Source organism: Dermochelys coriacea, chromosome 25 (assembly GCF_009764565.3).
Source record: "Dermochelys coriacea isolate rDerCor1 chromosome 25, rDerCor1.pri.v4, whole genome shotgun sequence".
Classification (NCBI taxonomy): Eukaryota; Metazoa; Chordata; order Testudines; family Dermochelyidae; genus Dermochelys; species Dermochelys coriacea.
The window spans coordinates 8992585-9017639 of NC_050092.1; the positions used below are offsets into that span (position 1 = coordinate 8992585).

The following is a 25055-nucleotide window of genomic DNA, read 5'->3' on the forward strand; positions in this document are numbered from 1 at the left end:
CAATGCAATCAGCACACCAGCTGCTTCAGAACCGGTTGTGCAGGCCTCCATTTCACACTAACCCAGCGGCCTCTCCCCAATCTACCTCCAATTCCTCACCTCACCCTCTGGATTTGGCGCTCAGCCAGGATTACATTGAAACGGGAGAGGGGGAAAGGAGTAAAGATAGGATTAATACTCAGACACAGAATGACATGGCGACTTCCCCCCTCCCCCCCCCGCCACTAAGTACAAATTAATAAACAGAATTTTTCTCCCCTTCCCTCTCCTCAGTCTAGGCTGTACTCCCAGTGCAGAACCACTGACACGCTCCACCCCAGGGGAGGCTGCCTGCCTTCTAGAGGAGCATTGTACGTTCACTCTATTAGGGGTCCGGCTGGATGGAAAACGCTACCACACATTGTCCATTACAGCAGAGCCCTCTTAGCCAAAAGCTTCTCATGTCTCCAGCAAAAAGAAAAGGAGTCCTTGTGGCACCTTAGAGACTAACAAATTTATTTGAGCATAAGCTTTCATGAGCTACAGCTCACTTCATCAGATGCATGCAGTGGAAAATACAGTGGGGAGATTTATATACACAGAGAGCATGAAACCATGGGTGTTACCATACACACTGTAACAAGAGTGATCCTTAAGGTGAGCTATTACCAACAGGAGAGAAAAAAAACCTTTTGTAGTGATAATCAAGGTGAGCCATTTCCTGCAGTTGACAAGAACGTCTGAGGAACAGTGTGTGTGTGGGGTAAGGGGGAATAAACATGGGGAAATGGTTTTACTTTGTGTAAAAAGAAAAGGAGTACTTGTGGCACCTTAGAGACTAACAAATTTTCTGTGCGAGTTTTTTCATGAAGTTGACAGATTTCCACTCTATACGGCTAAATTCAGTGCCTTGCATAATCAATAATAATAATAATAATAATAATAAATTTGTTAGTCTCTAAGGTGCCACAAGTACTCCTTTTCTTTTTGCGAATACAGACTAACACGGCTGCTACTCTGATTACTTTGTGTAATGACCCATCCACTCCCTGTCTTTATTCAAGCCTAAGTTAATTGTATCCAGTTTGCAAATTAATTTCAATTCAGCAGTCTCTCGTTGGAGTCTGTTTTTGAAGTTTTTTTGTTGAAGAATTGCCACTTTTAGGTCTGTAATCGAGTGACCAAAGAGATTGAAGTGTTCTCCAGACAGGCCCCAATTCCATGAAAATACCCTCCTGGCACGCAACTCAAGAGATCAGAAGAATATCAAACACTTACTTAGCACTTTCCCTTGTCAAGGCTTTACAAATGTTATGACACCCACCCACCACAAAAGAGGTGTTATCACCCCCATTGTACAGATGGGGAAACTGAGGCACAGAGCAGTGACATAACTGAGTCGGTAGCCGGGGCAGGATGACCACTCACAGGTGGGTGGCACGCAGCTTTGTGGGGTTGTTCCTGTCCACAGACACCAAGGATGGCTGCTGTTATTTCAGCCCATTGCTAGTGACTGTGCAGGACCTCGTCCTTAAAGCAGAAATTACCACAAACAGGAGTAATCCGATTGGGAAATCCGTTCCCAGGCATGTCAGCCTAATCCTTTAATATTAAATAGACAACTAAATATTTATTTCCAGCCACCCCCATTTTAAAAACACGACTGTAATAACTTCTCGCTACAATTCCGCAGTGGGATTTAATGTGATGAAGTATTAGACTGTTTCCTATTTCGCAGCAGGAAAAAAGGCAGGTGAATATTAAAGCAATTGCTTTCAGAGGGTCAAATTCAGGCTTGTGCAGCGCCACTGAAATTCACAGGATTGCTAAAGATTAGAACAGGACCCAGAGCATGCTAAACTGATTCTCTCGGTAAGGCACTCCCCGCTCACACTTCCCACGCATAGGACACATTGCTCTGAAAGCAGGACGCCTGCCTGAGTTTATTGCTCTGCTCGGGGGAGGGACACTTTTTGCAACAAAGTCAGTCGTTGGACTCCAGATGTGAGTCTAGAACTGAAAGATACTGAAATATCAGCTCAGAGAGCCCAAGTGTAGAACCCTGCACGGATACCAAATTTGTATCTGCATCCGATCCGCAAACTTGGTCCACAGATCCCTGCAGGTTTGCAGGGCTCTCCCCAAGTGTGAAAAACCACCTCCCGAAGCACGTCTGTAAAACTGAAGGGCATTGCACTCACCCACTGCTTTCCCACTCAGAGCCACCTGGCTACCTGGCCCTGCATGTGAGTGCCTGTTTACAGTCAAGGGTATGTGCACCTGCAAACAGCCCTGCTCACAAATTTTCCAGGTGGATTTTTGGAAACCTTTTCAAAACGTAGCCCCTACCATCCCAAAAGCCATTTTAAAATGTTCTTAGAGGAATATGGTTCCCAAGCGCCATACAAATGGTACATGCCAGGTCCCAGGCTGGCTTGCAAAGTAATTTCACCTGCAGCAGCTGATTCTAGTCTGTAAGGGGACAGCAGGATCCCTAGCTTCTGAGAAAAACGGACAGCAGAGGAACGAGCGACACTTACAGCTTCCAAGTCCTGCAGCACCGCCAGGATGAAGATAACGTATTTGTGTCCCGGCTCCAGGGCTTTGTTTTCAAAGTTGTCGTAGTGTTTCATGTCCCCCAGGATAAAGTGGGAGGGTAGCGTGTGGAAATGGGCAGCGATGTATGGCTTGGGGAAATCCAGCTGCCGGGAATGACGGAGGCTCCGGCGCTGAAGCCTGGAGATGTCCTGAATCAGCTGGAAAAGAAAAGAATGCAACGCTTGAGACCCAAATGCTCCGGTGCACCAGGACCAGGAGGAAGGGAGGGAGAATTGAACTGTTCAATGTGAACACATTAGCTCCGCTTGTTCTACAAGCTCTGCGGGATTTGCCCTGCCCCACTCTCTTTGCTTTGGGGCTGATCTTTCCAGGAAAGGGGCCAATGGTGCGTCACACGTCACCCAGTCGGTTATAGCCATTTGCTCATCTGCAGAGGTGCCTCTCCCTGTGATTGGAGCAGAGCTGACCGAGTGCTCACCTCTTCCAGGTCCATTTCCTCGGGGCTGCTCACGGGGTTCACGAACTGGCCCCCCCTTGATTTCTTTAAAGGCACCACCACGATGTAGTAAGCCCTGAGAGTTGGGAAGGAAAAGACAAGACGGATGAAGCTGCCGGTCGGAATCTCACACAGCCCCCAGAACTGATAATTCCTAGGATATTATTTTTTCTACCTGGCATTACCATTCGTTATGGAAGGAACCCCTGGCATGCTGCTGATGGGAAAGCCCCTGAGCAACACAATGACGACAGGGGTTATAAAATAACGTTGGTCTCACATCACCTCTCCCTATCCGCACCCCCACTCGCTGGCTGCCGGTGGAGGCCGATTGCTGGCTGACACCTGCATCCCTGACTTACACCATCATTGGTGGAGTAGAGGTCAGTCGTTTCCTCCTCTCCAAGGACCACGCCCTCATGGCTGCCTACCCACCCTCTATGCAGCCCCGCAGGATCTGAGCGAGCACCTTGTAGCAAAGAAACCAGCCCCCCCCCCACGACTGCATCGAATCATTTTTCCATGGGCAGCTGTCTCACAGTTTGTGCTACAGCAGAAGCCTTGGGATCCAACGTTCCCAAGTCACCAGGCCCCTCATGGCATTGTGGATGGCGGAGGGAGAGCCAAATCCAGTCATTCACTTTTAGCTCCTAGCTTGGTGTAGAACACTAGCTAGTTTCCACCCTGGCACCGGGGGCCCTTTTATTTTTGCTCCACGGGTCCTTCCTTCCCTGGCAGGCCTGCCTTTGAAACCATCATTCGTCCTCTCTCGTGGCTTCCGAGCAGGGGCAAAGGCAGTGGAGCAGACTCACGGAAGCTGGCACGTCCCACTCTCGGGCCCTGGGCTGCAGGGGAATTTGCAGTTCCTATCAATTGTTCTAGGCATCTCTGCCTCGTTAGTATCATCTTGTGTATCCCTGCTATTTAATATTGGTATCCTCACTGGTATCAAGGCCCTATAGGGCTGCGCTGTACCAGAGGGGCCTTGTCCCCAGACAGTTTACAAGCCAAGGGGGAGGTTTCCCAAAGCACTGATGGCCGTCAGCCCCTCCCCGCACCCCCAACAAAGGCTTGGTCAGATGAGGCCCCGAGCAGAGACTTGCCCAAGGTCACACAGGGCATCTGTCTGCCGGGGCCAGGAATCAAACCTGGGTCTCGTGATTCCCAACCCAGTGCCCCCTTCCTCTGAGCATACAAGGTCTTGTGGTGCCGCAAGATGAAGCAAATGGGACAGTGACCCCCTGGCAGATGAAGGAGGCCGCATAATAAGGACACCAATCCTTCCCCGTCTACGTCACCAGCTTGAATCTGGGCCAGCAGCAACCGACTCTCTGGGGGCTGTTTGCTGGTCCATGGGGGAATGAGCCAGTGGTGCCCGCCTGCTGCTAGTGGGTAACTTTGCTGGTAGCCTCAGTGGACAAGCCAAGGACTGAATGGGCCACAGAAGATGAACATTTCTCAGCCCAGGGAGGCTGCTCCTCCACACCACGATTGAGGCACACTTGCAGGACAGCTAGTGGGGAGACATTTGCTCTGCCCTGCCTGTGCTCGTTCTGTGGGTACTGCGGCTGCCTGCACGGCCCTGTGCGTTATGATCTACCGCCGCTACGTTCACTGCAATAATAGGAACCTACTGGACAGGCACTGAGCTCTTCACGTCCGGCAGGATCACCACCACGTTGCCATCCACGTCGGCCTTGTGAGTCACCTCCGGCTTCTTGGTCAGCATGTCAGCGGTTGTCCAGGCTGCCACGTTCTGCTGCAGGCCGCCCATGCTGTTCCCCCGGTTCGTCAGGACAAAGTTGTAGAAAGTGCGGGGTTTCAGATTGGTGATAAGCTTTTTGGTGGTGCGGCCGTCTACGTCGATGTTCAGCTCATTGTACTGGATCTGAGCAAGGCCAGAGCACCCATAGGAGTCAGCCTCCTCTATGCAACACCACACCGCAGAGCCCTCCTGCCCTCCCCAGCAGCACTGCCCCTGCAGCTCAGCCGCTAACCCCGCCACGCAACTGCCGCGTACATGGGAACGAGTGTCTGGGTGGGGAGCAACCACAAAACTCCTTTGGCTTTCTATAGCACCCTCATCTGTAGGGTCTTGCAGCACTTTACAGGCATGGGATGAAGCCTCATGACTTCCCTGGGAAGCAGTATTCTGATTTTAGACATGGAGAAACTGAGGCACGGACCACTGAAGCGAGTTGCCCAAGGTGAGAGGGAATCAATAGCAGAGCTGAGAATGAAACCAATTCTCAAATGCACCAGTCACATCTATGAGACACCACTCCCCACCTGTGGCTGGGAACACAACTCAGGAGTCCTGTCTCTTAAGCTCCAAGCTCTACCCACTAGACCATATTCCTCCTCCATCCTCCATAACCAGGAACAGAATCTAAGAATCCCAAATCTCAGTCCCCAACTCTATACTTCATTGCTGCTCAGAAAAGTTTTTGGGGGCAGGGAGAAGAGGCTGTGTTCCAAAACACTACAAAAAGCCCCTGGTGGGTTGACGTAGAGGTAATGGAGACGAGCTTCCCGCAGTCAGACTCCCCATGGGAACTGCTGGACCCCGAGCAGGAGATAAGCGTCTCTCCAGGAGTGCCCGTGGGAGCTGGGTTCAGGGGAGGAGGAGGGTTTAACCCTGAATATACCATCTCTGAATTCTACCCCCTGCTGCCCTACAGCCCCCGAGAGGTGGGCCACGGGGACAGGGTCCCCAGTCCCACTTGCCTTGTAGGGGATGGGAGAGTTGTAGTTCTCGGGGAACTCCCAGCTTAAGAGGACGGATGTCTTCATCACCATCTTCACCTTGAAGTTTTTGGGCAAAACTGCTGGAAGAAAGTGCAAAGAGAGGGGGGCGGGAAAGGGAAAGAATGGGGTAGGGGAAAGAGAGAGCGGAGGGCTATCAGATACCGACAGCAGGGGGCTGGCTGCACTGACACAGGGAACAAAAGGACCTGTTCCCTCTTCCACACTCTGCTTGGGTTTTGCAAGAGTCCCATCCCCGACACCCCTTCCCACGCCAAACCCTAGCCTAATCCAGGGGCGGGGTGGGGGAGGATCTCTGCCCAAAGACATCCCGCCTCCCCCCACCCCACCCAGCCAAAACCCCCCATGAAACGCTGGGTGCCCGAGCAGCTGCTGTGGAGAATCAGCAGGCTCAGCTGCTGTGGATGTCTAAGCAGGCTCAGCTGAGGACAAGCCTCTGCCGGGTTTGTGTTTGGCATCTGGCTGCATGGCGGCTTGTGAAAGCGGAAGAAAAGGCTCGTCCCACCTGTGAGAGAGGCTGGCTTGCCCCGGTGGCCAGTCAGGAGGGCGTCTGGACTTAACTTGGAAGGAAGCAGTAAAAGGGACTTACCTGGCGAAGGCAGAGAGGAGCGCGGGGCCTGTGCGTGAGACCAAGTGCTTTGCATTTACTCACCAGCCCGTCCTAGGCTGGCTGGACCGCCCCAGCTCTCTGCCTCCCGGTGCCAGCCCCGGTTACAAGGAGAGAGAGGAGAAACCGGTAAGTCCTACCTTGGTCCAGTAGGAACGTCCGATACTGGACGGTCGGGCTGTATGGCCCAGGCCCTTTACTCGTGTGAGCCCGGATTTTAACATCATAGGCGGTGTTGGGTTTGAGGCCGTTGAGCGTGTATGAGTTCTCAGGGGAGGGGGACAGGTCTTTTTCCAAGGGGTTGCCGGGGGAACCGGCTTCCCGGTAGGCCACGGTGTACTTGACAATGGCTCCATTCCTCTCAGCCAGCACAGGGGGCAACCAGCCGAACTGGACCGACATGGAGGTGATGTTGCTCGCCTCAAGGATTTGGGGGTAACCTTTGGGGATGTCTTCGGGGATGGTCAGCTCCTGCACGGCCTCTTCCCCAAAGCCAGCCCGGCTTTTCACGGCCAACTTGAAAACGTACGTGGCGCCCTTGTGGATGTTGGTGGCGGTGTACTTATCCTCCTGGGCCATGAACTCCAAGGTGAATAGGGGGTCGATGTCCTGTCGACCGAATTGGAGCCGGTAACCCAAGACCTGGCCCTCGGCATCCAAGGGAGGCTCCCATTTCACCAGGAGAGAATTCTCCTGAGTCTGATGCACGGACAGGATGGGCTTCCCTGGAACTGGGAGAGAAAAGAAGAGAAGAGACAAGCTCAGTCTCGTGCCAGCTCTCCTCCTCACACAGGGGATGGAGAAGCTGGGTGAAGGGGTCAGAGGGCAGAGCTATCTCAAAAAGTGGGCACAAGGAAATCCTGGCTTCTCTTGTTGGCTCCACTACTCGCTTGCGGAGTGACTTGCCCAAGGCCACGTGGACCAACACTTTTGAGTGGCTGCTGAATTTTGGGTGCCCAATTCAAGACATCTTCAGGCCTGAATTCAGCAGGGCCAGGCACCCCCAGCTGCCACTGACTGCCGGTTGCCCTGAAAATCAGGCCCTGGGTGTCTCAAGTCAGGCTCCCAAAATTAGTGGCCACTTTCGGAAGCATTTACCTTGACTTCACTGTGACTCACTGTCTGAAACGGGAATGTTAACATTTGCACATCTCACAGGAAGCTTTGTGATGATGAATGGATTAATGTTTGGAAAGCATTTAGAGCCATAGATTCCAAGACCAGGACAGACCACTGTGATCACACAGGCAATCCGACTCAATAACACCGGCCAGAGAACTTCCCCAGAATAATTCCTAGAACCGGCCTCTTTGGAAAACATCCCATCTTGATTTGAAAGCGGTCAGGGATGGAGAATCCACCCCCACCTCTTGGTAAATTATTCCAACGGTTAATTATTCTCACTTAAAACTGACACTTGTTTCCGTTTTTAATTTGCCAGGCTTCAATTTAGGAAAGGAAACATAGTATCGAAGTGCTAAGTACTACTCCAGAGTCAGGTTTAGACATATAGTTTTGATGCTTTAACCCCCTCCCTCCAAAATGTTCTGCAGGAAGGGTCCACGGTGACTCAGTGACAGATCCCAGGAGGCCAGCTTCCAGTTGTACTAACTAGACTTGCCTCCCAGAGCTGGGAAGAGAGAACCCAGGAGTCCTGTCTCCCAGCCTTCTGTTATAGCCACTGGACAACACAACTCAGGCAGCAAAACAGGGCAGAAATAGGTTGGGGCAAGCTGGAAAGCGCAGAGTTGCTGAAGGTGAAGTAATGAAGAATGGGAAAGCCGAGTTTCTGGGCAGCCTGGGGTCCTGAGCAGCAGGCACGAAGCAAGTTTGGCAGCCGTCCGATCACCCAGCTGGGAAGAGACAGATGGGGGCAAACGGGGACTGGAAACAGACCCCAGGATATGGGTGAAGTGGAGGAGAGTCACGTCTCTGTCTACTCAGTTCAGCTTCTCCCCTCCTGGACATCACAGGGACATTGTTCTCAGCCCTCCGCAACCTGTCAATTCTACTGAGTTTATGGGATATTGTGGGAGTTTGGTGATGCCTCTGCCTAATGAGCCCCGTCCCTGCCTGAATGCTAAATGAGCTAATGGCCAGGGTTTGATTACATATGCAGGCCCGGGGTTACCAGAGCCAGAGTGGAGAGGGCATTAATTCCGGCAGCTCATGTGTGGTTTACACTCACTCCACTCTATTAAAGATCTAATTTCCTTCTCTCTCCCAGTTGAGGAAGCGGGGGAGGAGAGGGTAGAAGGGAAGGAAATGGGTTTCAGAGAAACACAAACCAGCTCTGAAGTTAATCTGGCTGGGGGCATGCAGGTGAGGACGTGAAAGGTGCTTTGGGCCTGGCTGACGCAAGGCATCATTGGGCAGAAAGGCAAGTGTGTGTGTGTGACACACTCAGAGACCCTGGCAGCACCAGGGGATGCCAGGGAAGCCTGCTTGGTTGGAAGCAACAGCCCAGACATGTGAACACCCAGGCATGGGCTGCCTGGAACTAATGTTTTATTCATTTCAAACAACTGGAGAATGGCTGGTGAATGCTGCTGGGAAAACCTCCTTTGGAAACACTTAAGAAACACAGTGTTATTACAGAGAAAAACAATGCCATTATCTTTATGTCTCAGGTTTTATCACAAACATTACTATAATCAGCCAGGCCTGGAAATATTACATTTGCACCACAAATATAATTTGGAGGGAAGGGGGAAAGGAAGGGGAAAAAAGTGTTTTATTTTGCAATTGGGTTGGATGCTAAAGGAGAAAATTGGATGTATTATAGTATTTAAATTGAGCCCCTAGCCCTGAATGATAAAGAAAGAAATCTCTCCTCTTGGAAGGTGTATTGACTCAACAGTGGAAAGGAGATGATAATGTTTCAGAGCCATTTGAAAGATTTTTTGCGGAGGTGGGAGGGGGGAACGCTATTTCAAGTTTGGGGAAATTGAGTCTTGGGAAATAGCTGCTCTGCTGGAGAAAACATATCTGGGTGACTGATGCACCTCTGCTGCACATTCTAACATGAGAGATGAGAAAGGACGACAAGGCAGAGGGAATGAGTGACAAAGGACCGGGGGGGGGGGGGAGGGCTACGGAAGAGAGACCAGTGAAGAAGTGAGAGAGGGAGAAAGACAGAGGAGGGAAAGAAGTGAAAGAGAGAAATCTAGGAAGAGCAAGAGGATAAGGAGCAGGGAGATGTTAGGAGGCAGTATGCCAGGCTGAACTAAAGTGGCACTGAAAAGAGCGAGGTGCAGATGTGTGGGTGGTTTGCTGTTGGCCTCTGAATGAAGTTTCCTTCAGTGTCTGGAGGATTTGTGGCGCGACGGTTTGTCCTCTTCAGTACCGGGACCCCCTCCAACTGGGCAGGAAAGGCCACATTAAAGGGGAAAGGCTCCAATGCTCCAACCCCAACGCTCACTGGAGAAAGGATACATGGAAAGGGAGCCACAATGCTGGTTTCTGCCCTTCCCATTCTAGGCCAGGACGCCAGATTCCTGGCTGCTTCGCTCCCTCAGTTGCGGCTTTGTGTTGGCTTTGTAGCCTTAGGGGTGCCCAGGTTAATTACGCCACATTTGACCAAGGGCCTTTGATCACTGGAGTGGCAGCTCACAACATTTCCAGGAAGAAAAGGAGTACCGGTGGCACCTTAGAGACGGTATTCCTTTTCTTTTTGCGAATACAGACTAACACGGCTGCTACTCTGAAACATTTCCAGGAGTGACTGATGTCAGCTGATGCAGCTGCCCTGTGCAGAGGGAGGCAGAGAACCCCTGAGCTGAGAAGAAAAACCAGCAAGGAGAGAGAGAGAGAGAGAGAGAGAGATACAGGAAGGGAATGAAAAGGGGAGAAAGCTGTTGCCTGAGAGGAGTGCCTGTGAGAACATGATGGGCAGGGAACACTACGAGCGGAGAGGGAGGGGGGAAAATACGATTCCATAGCAATGCCTTGAGACATAAGGGGAAGGTTTCAGAGGGCCAATTGCAGGTTTAGGCCCAGCAGGTCTCCTCTCCTTTCCCCATAAAACCTTTCAAGTGCTGCAGAGCTGAGCTGAGCTGCAATAGTGGAGGAGGAATTGCAGCATCACTGACCCCAGGGATGAAAGGAGGCGAGGGGACCCATTTCCCAGTGCAGCAGAAAGGTTCAGGGGAACGAGAGACAGACACATCCCTCGGTGGCTTTTGTCGTTCCTCTGCTCTGTCCCTGCCTCCTCGCCGCGACCCCGTTTCTTTGTGCTCAGACCGGGAGCAGCCCTGCCACAAGGAATAAGTCAAAGGGATGAAAGAATCGGGGCTTGGGAGGGCAGCTGCGTGGCAGCCGGAGCCTGGCTCCAGGAGATCAGTCTAGCAAAGGTCAATGCTGTCTGTTTTTCCTCTCCGCACTGACCCTGGAGCTGCTAGTACAGCCGTCAGAGACAATGCGATGGGGGTGGAAAAGCGGGTGGCCTCAGATATCCCCATGTCTGTTCTATACCTCTGCTGTTTGCCGGTCTACATTCACTGCGTGCTCTGCCTGGCCCAGGGGCGCAGCAACTGTTCGCTGCACGACTCTGCTGAGGGTCCCAGTTGGAGTCTATTTCCCTAGGAGTGGGAGCACTTCAGACACTGCGTCCTCAGTGCTGGGGGAGCAGGGCCAGGCCAGCCCAGTGCGCAGAAACCCCCTTCACTGGATCTGTAGTGCTGGTGATCGCTCTGGACAGAGCGTGGCCGACCCCCTTCAAGCTGGAAGGATGGCTCGAGGGGAGCGCTAAGCGGAGATTATCATCAGGACTCTGAGGACTACTGGCCTCCTAGTGAGCACATGCCTCATTCCAGGGCCGTGCCAGGAGAGGATTTGGGGACTTTTAGATCAACACCAGTTGATCCTGTGTGAGAGAGGATCTGACTTTTCCTTTCCATCTCAGTGCCCTACGTCTGCTGATCCCTCCCCCCACCTCACCCCTACCTCCTGACTGGGGAGCTCCAACCTCTGGTTTTCTTGTCAGCTGACACTAGAGTTTCCATCCTACTGCACTCGCAGCCTGAGAATTTCCTGGCCTTTGCCTCTCAGGTCCATGTGCCTGGTCTGTGAGGTCCCCAGCGGGAGGAGCTGCTCTGAACTCTGGTAGGGCCATGGAGCCATCTCCTTCCAACCTCACCGGCTTCCATGCCGCTGACAGGTTTGCTGAGCCCTCTGGCCAATTCTCCGCTGGGCCAGAGCCGCTGATCTCGTAGGCAGCATGGAAAGGTGATAGATACCTCTCTGGTTCCAGCCTTTCCTCCAGGTAAACCTTACTCAAGTACTCACAACCCCTGCTGATGTATGCAGCCCTGTTCCCTGCCCAGAAGTCTACACCACACCTCCTGCACGGCACAAACTGGACCAGGTTCGAGTTTCCCTTTATCAGCAGGGTGGTTTGAGGAGGAGGGAATCCTTAGCTGTATTGGGGATGGAGCATATCTAGTATAGGCGATCGGGAGGTGTAATGAGTTGGTTCTCTGCTGTATTGGGTGGGAGAGGATGTTCTCTTCAAGGGAGAACTGGGAGTTCTCTGGTTTAGAGGATTGGGGGGAGGGGTTATGCATTGGGAATGCTCTGCTTGGCTGTATTAAGGTGGGAGGTTCCCTGGGGTACAGGACTGGGGGCGTGGTGAGCTGAGGGTTCTCTGCGGTACTATGGTAGGAGGCTGTTTTTAGGGAGAATCAGGCCTTCAGTGCTGGATTGGGGAAATTGTTCCTCTGCATAACAAGGTTGCGAGATGTGATGAGCTGCATAGAGAGGGAAGAGTTTCTCCAATTCTGGGCTGGGGGGAGTGAGACGAGTTCCAAAGGGCAGGGAGGGGGAGAGCCTCTCACCTGCACCCTTGGTCGTGACCAGTTTAGGTTTGCTGCGGGCGCCGTCCCCTTTCATGGTGTAAGCCGCCACTGTGATGGAGTATGAGGTCTCGGGCTGGAGCCCAGCAATGATCATTTCCTATTTGCAAGTTCCCAAAGAGAGAGAGAGAGAGAGATTTTTGTTTTTTAAAACAAAAGCTTGTTTCCTTGCAAGAACCTTAGCCCTCTCCAGCATGCAGGAACGTTCACCGACACTGAAAACACAAGGCAGTTCTAGGAAAACATGGAGAGGTTTGGGGGGGGCACGCACGCTATGAAACACAACCATCCCAGCCGTGAACAGACCGAGCGTCTGCAGGGACTGGGATGAAACGCATGCTCCCTCGAATCCACCTCAAACACAGCCCCTATCTCAACGCCAACCGGTTCAGCCATCAAAACGCAGCCATGCTCTTCAAAGCTTCCCGCTCTCCCACACGGTCTCAGAGGAGGGCTCCGTGGCTTCAAGGAGATTAAACTCTCTCCCCAACACGCGCCAGTGAGAGACTTTTAAAAAAACAAAAACAACAAACAAAAAAAACCCCCACCATCTGTAATATTAAAGGGATTGCTTTAATGCAAACTGCAAGGTGAGATTTGCTGCCTGCATACTAGGGCTCTGTGTTACTTTCACTACATCCCCCCTCCCCCCCCATTCTCTATCACTCTCACCAAAGCTGGCTCCTAAAGAGCTTCTGTTATGAAGCAGGACTCTAGCCTGGCCCTTGGCAGTGCGGTATTCTGCCCTTCAAAGACTGTTATAACAAGAACGCCCAAGTTAAACCAAGCAGGATGGGGGCATGCACAGCAGGGTTTTCCCCAGAGCCCTGGGTGGGAGGGTGAAGGGAACCTTGCGTTTGTTTGATCTCCCTTCCCTCTACAAAGTCTAGGCCCCAGGCTAGCACTTGGGAAAAATTTTCTGCTCCTGAGAACATCTGTCTTGCCCAAAGTGGGGCAGGCAGTGAGAGAGTGGACCTTAAAAACAACATGCTGCTGAGGAGAAGGGATGGTCTAGTGGTTAGAGCCCAAGCCTCAGACCTACAAAAGTGGCCTTCAATTCCCTGCTCTGACATAAACTTTCTGTGTGACCCTGGGCAAGTCACTTAGACTGCGACAACCAAAGACTCGCAGCCTGGCCACAGCTGACATGGGCTTGTGGGGCTCGGGCTGCAGGGCTAAACATTGCAGTGTCAATGTTTGGGCTGGAGCCCCGGTGATGGGGATGGGTCTCAGTGCCCAGGCTCCAGCCTGAGCCTGAACATCGACACCACAACGTTTATCCCTGCAGCCCGAACCCCAGTCAACTGACCCGGGCTCTGATACTCAGCGCCGCAGGTTTCTTATTGTAGCGTAGATGTACCTCCAGGGTCTACCTACGCTGCAGCTGGGAGTGCGCTTCCCAGGTCAGGGAGACAGACACACGGTAGCTCTGCTTGCGCGCTCATGCTAAAAACAGCGATGGAGCCAGGGTTAGCACAGGCAGCAGCTTAGGCTGGCTGTCCGAATACATTCCTGCCCGGACCCCTGGGAGGCATTCTTAGGAGGCGAGCCCATGCTACCCCTAGCTACACTGCTATCTTCAGCATGCTAACTCGAGCACAGCTAGCTTGTCTGTCTATTCATGCTGGGAGGCACCCTCCCACCTGTAATGTAGACATCCCCTTAGCCTTGCTGGTATGTCTACACTGCAGTTAAAAACCTGTAGCTGGTCCTTGCCAGCTGACCTGGGCTCACGGGGCTCAGGCTAAGGGGTTTGCAGTGTAGATGTTTGGGCTGGGGGTGCAGCCCAAGCTCTGGGACCCTCCCGCCTCGCAGAGTTCTAGAGCCCGAGTCCAAATGTCTACACCACAATTACACAGCCCCTTAGCCCCAGCCCAAGTCAGCTGGCACAAGCCAGCCATAGGTTTTTAATTGAAGTGTAGACATACCCTCTGCTCCCCATCTGTACAAGGAGAATAAGCACGCTGCCCTGCATCACAGGGATGTGATGAGGATAACTGCATTCAAGATTGCGATGCTCTTTGAGATCTCCTGAAAAGCACTGCACGAGAGCCGAGCATCATTCTTAGCAGGAAATCAAGATCTCAGCCTCAGTATTTTTATTCTAGCAGCCTAAGCCTCAGTATCTGCTAGCCCAAGGGAGGAATGCCTTCCCCCATTGCTTTGTGGCTACCATCATCCTTAAAACCATGCCAGCATTCAAGTGGAAGCAGTAAACACTGCAGCTGGGAGCAAGCGCCCCAACTCAGAAACACAGACTTGCACTAGCACAGCTTGGACTAGTGCACTAAAAATAACTGTCTGGACATTGCGGCCTGGGCTAGACACCCAGCGTGGACCCAGGGGATCAGGTGGGCGATATTCTACCCATGCTGTAAGGAATCCTCCCAGCTGCAGTGTAGACACACCCTAGAACCACAAAGTTGATTTTAAGGTCCAGCTCCTTGTGAGTTGCTAGGGCTAGCAGGGAGTGCTTTGTATCAGCGAACAGCTGGGAACCTCAGCTTTCTAATGGCACAAAGTGTTCACATTCAAGCCCCGATGGTTTAGAAGCTACTGAGCTCTTACGTCTCTAACCCAGCAATGTTTTTTCAACAGTGGACCAGGTCTCTGATATAGTCGCAGACCTTGCTCCCACCAGCCCATCTTTAAATATGGAGCTTAGTTAGTTTAGTCCCACTCTGATGTCTGGATTGCTTCCACTATCGAGAAGCAGCTGACTCGACCTTCTCTAAGAGCTTGGGGGAAAACCCTGCGGTATTGCCATGTGCTGACTAAAGGAGCAGTCAGGATGGCATTGTGAATCGTACAGGGTGGGGCGCAGAATAATGCATAGAAACACCATAACAGGCTTGAAAATAGACAAACTAGCACTGAAAAAATAAAGAAAGAAGAGACAAATGTCACACCACAAATGAAGAGGGTGGAAGGGAGAGGACAGAACCAGGACCAGGCAGGAAGCATTTTACTTACATATTCAGCAGTGTCATCTGTTTCCCACTGAGCAGAGAACAAGAGAGGATTTGCAAGTGAGAACACAAGGGGGAGAAGAGGGAAGAGAGACACACACAAAGCATGAGGAAGAAATCCCCGGGCAAGTGGCAACTGGAGGTCAGAGGTTATCAGGCTAAGGTGAAGGAAGAAGTAGAATGGGAGAGGTTAGTAGATTTTGTAGTGACCTTGGCTTGATTAAAAGGAATGGGTACCCACCCTGGGGCCTCCCAGAAAAGGGAAGGATGGAGCCTACTTATCCCGGTGTTGGGAGAATGGCTCATGGTCTTCCTCAACAGCTACAGTCTGGAAGCGCGAATTAACTGAAAATGACAAGGGACTTGTTTGTCGGAGAGATGCTGTGCCACTTATCAGTATTTTGGGTCACTTGGGGCCATAACCCAAACAGATGGTCAGGGTGTCCTCCCCACAAGCCGCCATGGGAGAGGAAAGGGGGCAAGAAAGTCCTCACCTGGGCATCAGCCAGCATGACATCCTTGATCTGGGGCAACCCCTTGGCCTCTCCATTCTCCATGCGCACATAGTGGACCTGATAGCCACGGATCTGCCCGTGCTGGCGGTTCTGGACTGGAGAGCGCCAGAACACTTGGATGGCCGTTGAGTTCAGAACCTCCACCTCCACTTTACGAGGTGGGGCGCTGGGCACTGTGGGGAAGGGAGAGAAAAGAGGGTACAGGCGTTAAGGCTTAGCACTGGATGCCCGTCCAGGTTGCATGGGGCAGGCACATACTGCATCTAGAGCCTTGCAAGTGGGCTGAGAGTCAGCCAGACTTGTGGAAGGCCACCACATCTGCCATTGCACGCTGTCATGGGCAGCGTCTGGATGGCCACAGCATGGCTTGCCAATCTGGATGCACGAAGGTGAGCTCACGTCTTCTCTCTCTGCTCAACCTTCCTTCCATGAGCCCCTTCCTCAGAGCTGCCTGCCCAGAAGGAGCTGTATAATTCTGGATCAAACCCACAGGCAAACCTGATTTCTGAGGAGCTAGCCAAGGAAAGCTCTGGCTGTGCTTGAAGGACACTGTCTGGGACGATGCTTGAAGCAAGGGAGATGGGACTGAGCCAGCCCTTTCAAGGCATTTAAATGCATCTAGTACTCAGCAGCAGTGGTCTGACCTCAGGGCATGAAATGGGAAGAGACACCCTGGAAAGAATTGGGATGAAAAAGGGATTTGGAGCAGTGTATGGGAGCCTGGCCAGGACAACACTGCATCTCTGTCTCCCAAGGGCATCGGAATAGAGTTGGCCAGGGGGCCATGACCCTCCCACTTTTTACTGGCCATAAAGATGAGTGATGGGGGGAGGGGCAGAGAGGAGCAAGCCAGGGGTGGGGGGTTGGGGGAAAAGGACAGTGTGGGGGCAGCCTCTTGAGACAATGGGTGGCTGGAGGGCAGGGCCTCAGGAAGAAGGGGCGGTACGGGGGTGAGGCCTCAGGAGATGGGGTGGGGCCATGGTTCGGGCGCCTGTAGCCCCCCCGCTTTTAGGGTGCTTCTGCAGCTCCTGCTGTCTCCTATTACTCTGAGCAAGTTATTACCTCCATTACTGGGTATCGTGTTAGGATACAGGCAGAGGGGCAGGCAAATGGGAGAGTGTTAAGGGTGACCTGCAACGGAAAAGAAAATTGGACTTGGGTCCTTTTCTGCTAGTTTGTGATGGAGGAAGAGAGCCCAGAAAGGTTGTGTTTATTTTTTAAATTGTTTCCCCTTTTTCGCTTGCTTTATTTTACCCAAGAAACATCCGTTAAAGCAAGTCTTCCCTGTTCTTGCTTGAGGTCTCCTTAGGAGAACCAGAGAACTACAAGAGCTCTCAGTTCTTTCATGAAGGGGCTGGGGTGCTACTACTTTAACAAAGAGATCCCTTCTCCTGTTTCTCTGTTTGTTGAGTTAAATATGCCTTAACAACAAAGATGGGAAGGAAGGAACCCTCACATATTTTTAAATAATTCTGACTACAAATCCTGTCCCCTCTCAATGGTCCAGATTCTACATCCTTGATAGCTGTGAAGTCATAATCTAACTAGCTCTCCAGCCTGCCACAGAATTTCCTCGGGCAAGCAGTGGGGACAAGACTTGAATGCCTGGATGTTTAAAAAAAAAAAAAATCAAGTAGGAAAAGAAAGCCATAAAGGGCCTGATTCTCAGAGGGGCTGATGTCCATAGCAGCTGCAGGTTTTTGGGATGAGGAAATCTGGGGTCGGGGTGTGTGGGGGGAACCTTCAGGCCTTCTTCCGGCATAAAAAGCAGCAAAAAAAGGGACCCAAAAATCCAATGTCTTTTCCTTTGCAGGGAAGTCTCCTCAGTCACATATTTGTGGGGGACTCGGGAGGAAAGGAAACCGAAAGGTGACGGAATTACCATCTTCGTCTGTTCGGACGACGACTGGCGAGCTCTCCGGGCCTGGCCCCACCTCCGTGTGCGCCACCACAGTGATGCGATATTCTGTCCACTTTTCCAGCTGTTCCAGGAGGATCTGATTGGTGGTTGGGGGGATATCATTCACCTCCTTAAGTTCCGTGTCCTCAGAGTCCAGCGCTCGATAGCGGACGCTGTATTCAGCCAGGACACCATTTTGGCTCTCGGCCGGCGGAGGCCGCCAACTTACCAGAATGGCAGTGGATCTGGTGCTGACGCATTTTATGTCTTGAGGGGGGGCAGACGGTTCTATGAGGGGGGAAAATTCAGGGGGGAAGGGAAGAAGGGGAAAAAAAACAAAAGATGGGAAAGATAAAAAAAAAGAAAATGATAACAAAAAAATCTAAAATAAAACGTACAAAAAATTTGAGTTAGGAAGATAAATTAAATAAAAAAGAGAGGGGGTCGGGTTTGGTTTTTTAAAAACAAACAAACTAAATGAATAAATAAATAAAGGCAAGAGAAACGAAACGGGGGCATCGGAACATAAACGTTACAAAGCAAAGGAATAAAACACAGAGCGGGCTAGCCCAAAGTGACCTTCATTTTCAGCTACGGGTGACTGGACCACAACTGAGCAGCCAACCTTTCCTTCCTGGGACGGGCAGCTTTTAGTCCCGTTTTTAAAGCAGCCTTGCAAACTTTGGTACAACCAAAGGCAAGATGAACTGGTAAAGTTGCATTAAGCCAAAGTTTTTAAACTAGGCTTCGTAACACCAAGATTTGCAAAAGGGACTAAACTAAGGATCTGATTTTCAAAGGTATTTAGGTGTCTAAAGATGCAGGTGTGTGCCTAGCAGGATTGTCAAAAGCACCTAAAACTGCCTAACTCTCATTGGAGTGAGGTGTCTAAGCCACTCAGATGTGTTCGAAAATCCCATTAGGCACTTATCCGCATCTTTAGGTGCCTAAATACCTTTGAAAATCTGACCCTAGGTGATTTTGGATGCATTAATTCTCAGAGGGCAGCTGCTTGGCATTTTCTGAAAAGCAGAAATGTGTCTCAGGTTAGGGACCTAAACTCAGTAGCCATTTTGGAAAATCCTGGCTTTAAGTCCATGATTAGGCACCTAAATTCAACAATGTTGACCTTAAGTTCCCCACCCCCATGTGTTATCATCATCCGTAAGCCTGATAAGGGCCAGGAGAAGCACATGTGTGTCTGGGCTGGTAGATTTTCAAGGCAAGTTTGCTGATGTGCTCTAAATTAATAAACTGCAGCCCCAGTAGATAGCTTTTCAGCCCTTGCAGGGGTGGGCGGGCAGATGCTTGGAGCGTGCTTGAAAAACCCAAGATGTCCGTCAGGAGGAATACAGAAAGGTTATTTAAAGATTATTCCTGGGCCAAATCCTGGAGTCTAACGCAAAGTCCCACTGAAATCAATCAGGGTTTTAGCTGACCATAAAGGGCTCAACTGTGGTCTGACAGTAGGGAAATCAGGGCTAAATTCACTGAAGTCAATGGAGTTACACTGGTCTATAATGAGCATGACCAAAGGGAGACTCGCCCCCAGGACTACAGGGTCAGAATCCCTTCAGTTTGTATTACCGACACCCTGCTGGGGTGTTTAACAATCTCCCCATCTGCTTTAAAAAATCTAACCGACTTTTCACCATTTGTGCTGTGCCTTCCCTTTACTCTGTTTGGCCAGTGAAAACAGATTAATCACTTTCACTTCAGTTTACATAGTCAGTTTCCCTTTCTGGCTTTCATGCCCTGTTGTGTTTGGGTAGCAAACTTTACATCATATGGGATTTTTTAAAAAAACTGATTTTCACTGATTTCTTTATTAATGGAACACAAACTCTTCTACTAAGATTAGTTTTTGTCAGATCTTCTCTCTCTCCCTGCACCCAAAACCTTAAGTTTTGGGCCTAAACTGCCTTCACAGGGCTCCTTTAACAAATCAGTTAAAGCTTTCCCCAATTCACTCCTTCCCATCAAGAAAAGGGGATTTCTATGTAGTGACCAGGCAAAGTTCTGCTCCCTGCAGCTGGCTAGCCACGCCAAATAATAGAAAACATGTCAAACAAACAAAGAAACAAACTTGAAACAAAAAATAAATCAATCCATTAATTTCAAAATGAAAGATCTCTCAAAAAGGAAATCATAATAATAAAATAATATCGATATATAAATCAAATCCTTCCAGAACGTTCCCAGTCTGTTTACCTACCTTCCAAACTTCAAACTGCTAACTTATAAGACTTTCTTACGTGAGAACAAGAGAAACTGAGCTATGAGGCCAGACCAAGCTCCTGGTGGGTTTCTGAAAACTATTTGCTTTTAGGATATTGCCCTTCCCTGACAACTCCTCTATGCTGGCTAGTCTCCCCCTCCCCTGGTTACCTAGATATTGCAGTATTGATAGACGATCAGTCTCTGATCTATCCTATTTCTGACAGATACCAGCACTCAGACTGGCGACAGCGTGGCCAGATTCCCCGTAACAGACAATTTTCTCCACCTGGCCTGACCATAAAGGGCGATGAAGCAAAACAGGATGGTGTGCTGTCCCCTTTTGCATCTTAGAGGCATCTATGCCTTTTTCATACTGAGCTGGAAGACGAAACAGCCCCAAGGTGCCTCCAGGTACCTGTCCTCGGCACCCAACGCTCAGCCCTGTGGGTGGGGTCAAAAACTGCCTCCACTCCTCTGAACCCAGCTGAAGCCACAAGGGCTGCGAAACCCACTGCGGAGAGGGTCTGACCTGACCTACCCTTTCCATCCTGAGCCTAAGGCTCCTGACACTCATAATGAAAGCCCCAGTAGGCAGAGCATGGTGCTCCGGCCTGCACTTGGGAGAGCTGCTTCCATCAGCGGCGGCTATGCCTGGCACTTTCTCACTCACCCTCTAAGCTCCAGCATGAGGACCTGCTGCATGTCCCTGGAGCGAGACCTCCTTTCGGGATCATTTGTAGCACTTTCCCTGGTTAAAAGGGAGGCGGGGGGGGGGCACCTATGCCCCACGCCGCTCTCAACTGACCACAACGCCTGGACGAGAACACGCACCAAGTGCTGGCCATGTTGGAGAGAGACTCTTGGGAGTTCATGGTACAGTGAGTTTCCTTCACAATCCAGCCCAACCTGCATGGAACCGGGGATTGGGGGGGTTGTGGTGCACGTGCAGAACAGGTGATATGCTTCACTTATTCCAGGGAGCTGTGTGCAGTAGACAAAGAAGCTCTGCAGATCTGGGCTCCACCTCTCCACCAAATGTCTTGGCTACACAGGGGACTGCCACACAGCAGAGAGCCCACTGCAAAGAATGTAACTTTCTGTGCCCACAGATCTCTCTTCCTCAAGCAGACAGCTTTTTGAGACACCCCTGCCCCGCCCATTCCTCCCCCAGGGGCTGCAGGATACCCAGGGTGTGTAGGAGACTGCACAGTGACAGGGTGGACTGTATTTGTGAATCAGCTTGAGACCAGCCAGTACTCACCTGAGCTGCATCTTTTACGGGCTTTAAGTTGACTGTCCAAGCCACAAGAATGACCCTTACTGACCTCATACAATACAATGCGTTTAACCCTTTAGGTACCACAGACTTTAGATCATTGTAATTTCACTCAGAGCCTATTTGGGGTGGAAAAGGATCAGAGCAACTGGATGGGGGAACATCCCTCTTAGGAAGGAGGAGAGAGGTGAAAATCCCTCTGGTTCCTCTATAACCCACCCCACACGTCCCCGCTGCCGCTCCTATCAGGTGACACCTGCTTCCTGTACCAGGAGAAATGTTCAAATGAGGAGGGTATTAAAAAACTCTAAGGGCTTCATAGCTAGGTTAGAAAGGGCGACATTGCCTTAGGCCTCCAAGCATCTGATTCATTGTTTTCCAATCTACGTCTCTGGTACTTGAAGAGTTAAAACCCAGCTACTTCAAGAAGAAAAAGATACTTTACCTTTAGTTTAATGGATTTTACTTTGGTTATGATGCTCGGGAGAGCCACCCTGACAAGAGATGTGGAGGGGGCTGTGCAAGGGGGTGCATGCAGGGAGGGGCTGCGGGCCAGGCATGCATGTGTGTGACAGCTGAGACTGGTGGGGGTGGGGGGGAACCACACAGAACACCACAACAGGTGGCTGGGGTGGGGAAAGCTTTGGTGTTGCAGAGACAAGGTGGGAAACTGCTCAGGCAGCAAGAGAGACAGACAGTGCGGGGAGCTGGCTTCACTGGGTTGTGAGGGCATGCAGAGAGACAGGCAGGCAGGCAGATGGATGGGGAGAAAAAGAGAGCCAGGGAGCAGACCAGGAAGGAGCTGAACGGAAAAGGGGCTGCAGAGGAAAGACACAAAAGCCTGCCCGAGCCAGAAGGTCTTTGAGCCGAAGGATGCCACCAGGACCGGGGAGAATTGACTCGTTCATCCAGCAGCCAGCCAGGAAAAAATGTTTCACCACGTTACAAAATGTTGACAGCTCCCCAGCTGAGGTTCTTAAGAGCGTTAAATTTGTGAAACTGATGGCCATCCCTCTACAGCTGAGCTGCAGACCAACGGAACAAACCACATCTCCTGGGCAAATGCCAGGATAGAAAGATCCCCAAAGAAACCCCCCACCTGCCATCTCCTTTTTTGGGGAAAACCTCCAGTGTCGCTAGGCCCTACGGCCATTTTCCACCCCATGACACCCACCCCTCTGAAATGCTTGTATCCAACCAGAAAGCCCAGTTCCCAAATCCTCCCCCCCAACCAGTCCCATGACTCCCAGAACAAAAAACCCTAGTAAAACAGAAGCAGAGTGTGGGAAACTTTTGACACCTATACTTGATCCTTTCGATTCATTCTTTTATTTCTTGGTGCTGATCAAGGACATCTGGTTCTTTCTACTAGTACCGAACTGGGTCAGAACTGGAACCAGCGGTGTTTCAGCAAAGCCAGGAAACAACTTTCTTTTTATATAGATACCAACTTTTATGGAAAAAAAAACATTTCAAGGAAGGAAGCAAACAGACAAGCAAGCAAATCTCTGAATGGACTGGAGGCTTGAGAAAGCCCCGGTAAGAAATTCTGCCTGAAGTAGAAAGAGAAACTCCCCTTTCTTCTCACTCCTGGGCGAGAGAGGGAAGGGGAGCGGACAATTAAAATGGAAAGACGAGGGGGGCCGCCCAGCTGAGAGCCTGCTGCTCCCACTTGTTAAGGGTTGTGAGCGATGGGAGCTCGCTTGCGCTCTCACGCGCTGACCAGAGCCATTTCTGAGCTAGTTCTGCTCGTGGCTACTCCAAACTGCGGCCGAGGGATTTAGTAGAGATGAGAGGAGACAGAAAACACAAAGAACAGCTGCCACAGCCACTCATGCAGTGAAAAAACACCTCATTTAAAAGCAAAGATCTGTGAAAAGCCCCGGTTGAAATATTGCCATCCAGGGCTAGTCATCCCCAGGGCAACAGCGAAGGGAGACAATCCATTAAACTAAAACCAGCACAGTTGGGTTACATACACTCCATTCTGGTATCGTTAACATCCCCGCCGCATTCCCCGCCCCCAGCTCTGTCAAGCCCCAGTGGCCTGTCTCCGCAGGCTATGAAGTCACTTATGAACAATGAGGTAGGGGCTGCTTTCCCTTAGAACGATGACAATGTTAGTTTTATTAATCACCATCTACCCCCCGGCTCACAAACCTTTTGCAGAGAGCTCTCTTAAACCCCTCGTGTGTCCCTCCCCGGGAGCTCCTGCTCAGTTTCTGCTTGTTAACGACCCATAGCCTCAAAGCGGGAGGCGGGAAGCCGTCCTCACTGAGCATGCTCAGCATGAAGGGCCGAGGGGGACAGCGTCAAGCTCATTAAGCCGCCCTGCTCATTAAGCCGCTCCTCTTGGACGGGTGGTGCTAACTCGCGTCCTGATCCCCAGCCCACCCAAACCTTGGCTATATAGGTCCGCGAGGGAGGAAGCAGTGGGGTCCATAAGTACCGGATAACCCCCTCCCCACAGAGTGCCCTAGCCGCGCAATCCTCTCCTGTGAGGACGGTGCCGTGAACTCCCCACGGTTCCATACCCCTGTGCCTGCCATCTGTGGCTCCCTGTCTTCCCCTCAGACAAGGCTGGGAAAGGAGAGACACCTACTAGACTGCAGGGTCCGCTCCCTGACCTCCGGGGTGTAGGCCCCCAGGCCCAGAGCCGAGCGGGCAGCCAGCCGGAAGACATACTCAGTGTTGGGCTTCAGACCTTCCACTGTGAACGAGGTCGCCGGGTCAAAGGTCTTCAACACCTGGAGGTGGGCGGAGGGGGGGGAGAGAAGGGGAGGGAAGAAAAAATAAAAACAGGGAGCAGAAACGAACATCCCCACAAAAAACCTGCCCTGCTTCCCACACCTCCCAGCTACCCCAGCTAAGGGAGGGTCCCGCCATCCTGCAGGCGAAAGGGGCAGAACCATCATCCCCCACGCCTCCCTCGTGGCACTCACCTCCCTGCCGCGATCTCCTTCCCTGTAGCCGAGTTCGTACTTCACGATAATCTCCTGCCGGGGAGGGCTCCACGACACTCTGATGCTGGTCTCCGTCTTGGCTTCCGCTTGAAAGTTCATCGGCTGCCCAGGAACTAACATAGACCGAGGAGGAATCCACGGGGTGGGTTTGGACAGCCAGCACAGAGGAGGAGGGAGAGAGAGGGACAGGGCCCAGGTTATTGGGCTATTTAGAAGACTCTCCCCTCACCCCCACCTCCACCCCAGGCTTGTCCATAAGCAGCATATGGGTGCGTGGTCCTGACTCTTTCCCATCGCTCCTGCAGGAAGGCAGGGGCTTTTCTTTACAGGAGCCCAGTGTCTGTCACCCTGCAGGGCCAGGACAGTAAACCATCTATAGTCGCTGGAGACAAGCCAGTCCTGGATCACAGTGTCCATCATCCTACGCAGTAAAGGACACAGCCCCCCATCCCTTGAGCGACATTCTAAGCCTCTCCATAGCTTGGACGGTTCCGGGAACTGTAGTGTAGAGAAAGCGGATTTCCCGGGCCTGCAGCCAGAATGGGGCTCCTGATTACCAGGGAAAGAAGGGGTATGCATTTCTGACAGAGAAGGGCACTCAGAGGAACTCAGCCAGAAGCGAGGTCAAACTCTCTGTTCATTCACAGAGCATTCTGGGCAACGACATGCAGATGAGTACAGCCAGCATATCCCACTTGACTTCTAAAACCCTCTCTCACGTGCCTGCCATGACAGGTAGCACTAGATACAGACCGAATATGGCTCTGCCCTCCTACAGTTCCTTTGATCAGAGGCACTCAGCATCCTTTAGAGACACCACACCTTGGGAGGTAGGGGTATTAGTCAACCTACTCTAGAGGTGGGGAAACTGAGGCACTGTTTTACCGTGACGTGCTCACTGTCACACAGAGAGAGGCAAGGATAGAGCAGAGGACTCCTGTCTCCTAGCTGCC

At 51.5% G+C, this 25055-nt stretch overlaps 1 protein-coding gene across 32 annotated transcripts in view; it reads right to left on the reverse strand.

Annotated features, from left to right (window-relative positions):
• Window positions 1-25055, reverse strand: part of PTPRS (protein tyrosine phosphatase receptor type S) — a 251694-nt gene that overhangs the window by 32432 nt on the left and 194207 nt on the right. For 13 of the 32 annotated variants that reach the window (XM_043502564.1, XM_043502578.1, XM_043502574.1 and 10 more), the window contains 11 exons: window positions 24082-24215; window positions 23742-23886; window positions 17626-17931; window positions 15723-15916; window positions 15233-15259; window positions 12242-12359; window positions 6548-7138; window positions 5762-5859; window positions 4669-4922; window positions 3017-3110; window positions 2520-2735 (listed from right to left, as the gene is read on the reverse strand). In XM_043502564.1, the coding sequence (XP_043358499.1) occupies window positions 2520-2735; window positions 3017-3110; window positions 4669-4922; window positions 5762-5859; window positions 6548-7138; window positions 12242-12359; window positions 15233-15259; window positions 15723-15916; window positions 17626-17931; window positions 23742-23886; window positions 24082-24215 (2177 nt within the window). Of the gene's footprint in view, window positions 1-2519; window positions 2736-3016; window positions 3111-4668; window positions 4923-5761; window positions 5860-6547; window positions 7139-12241; window positions 12360-15232; window positions 15260-15722; window positions 15917-17625; window positions 17932-23741; window positions 24216-25055 lie in introns of all 32 variants that reach the window. The other 19 variants (XM_043502577.1, XM_038383799.2, XM_038383790.2 and 16 more) reach the window with 3 other exon arrangements.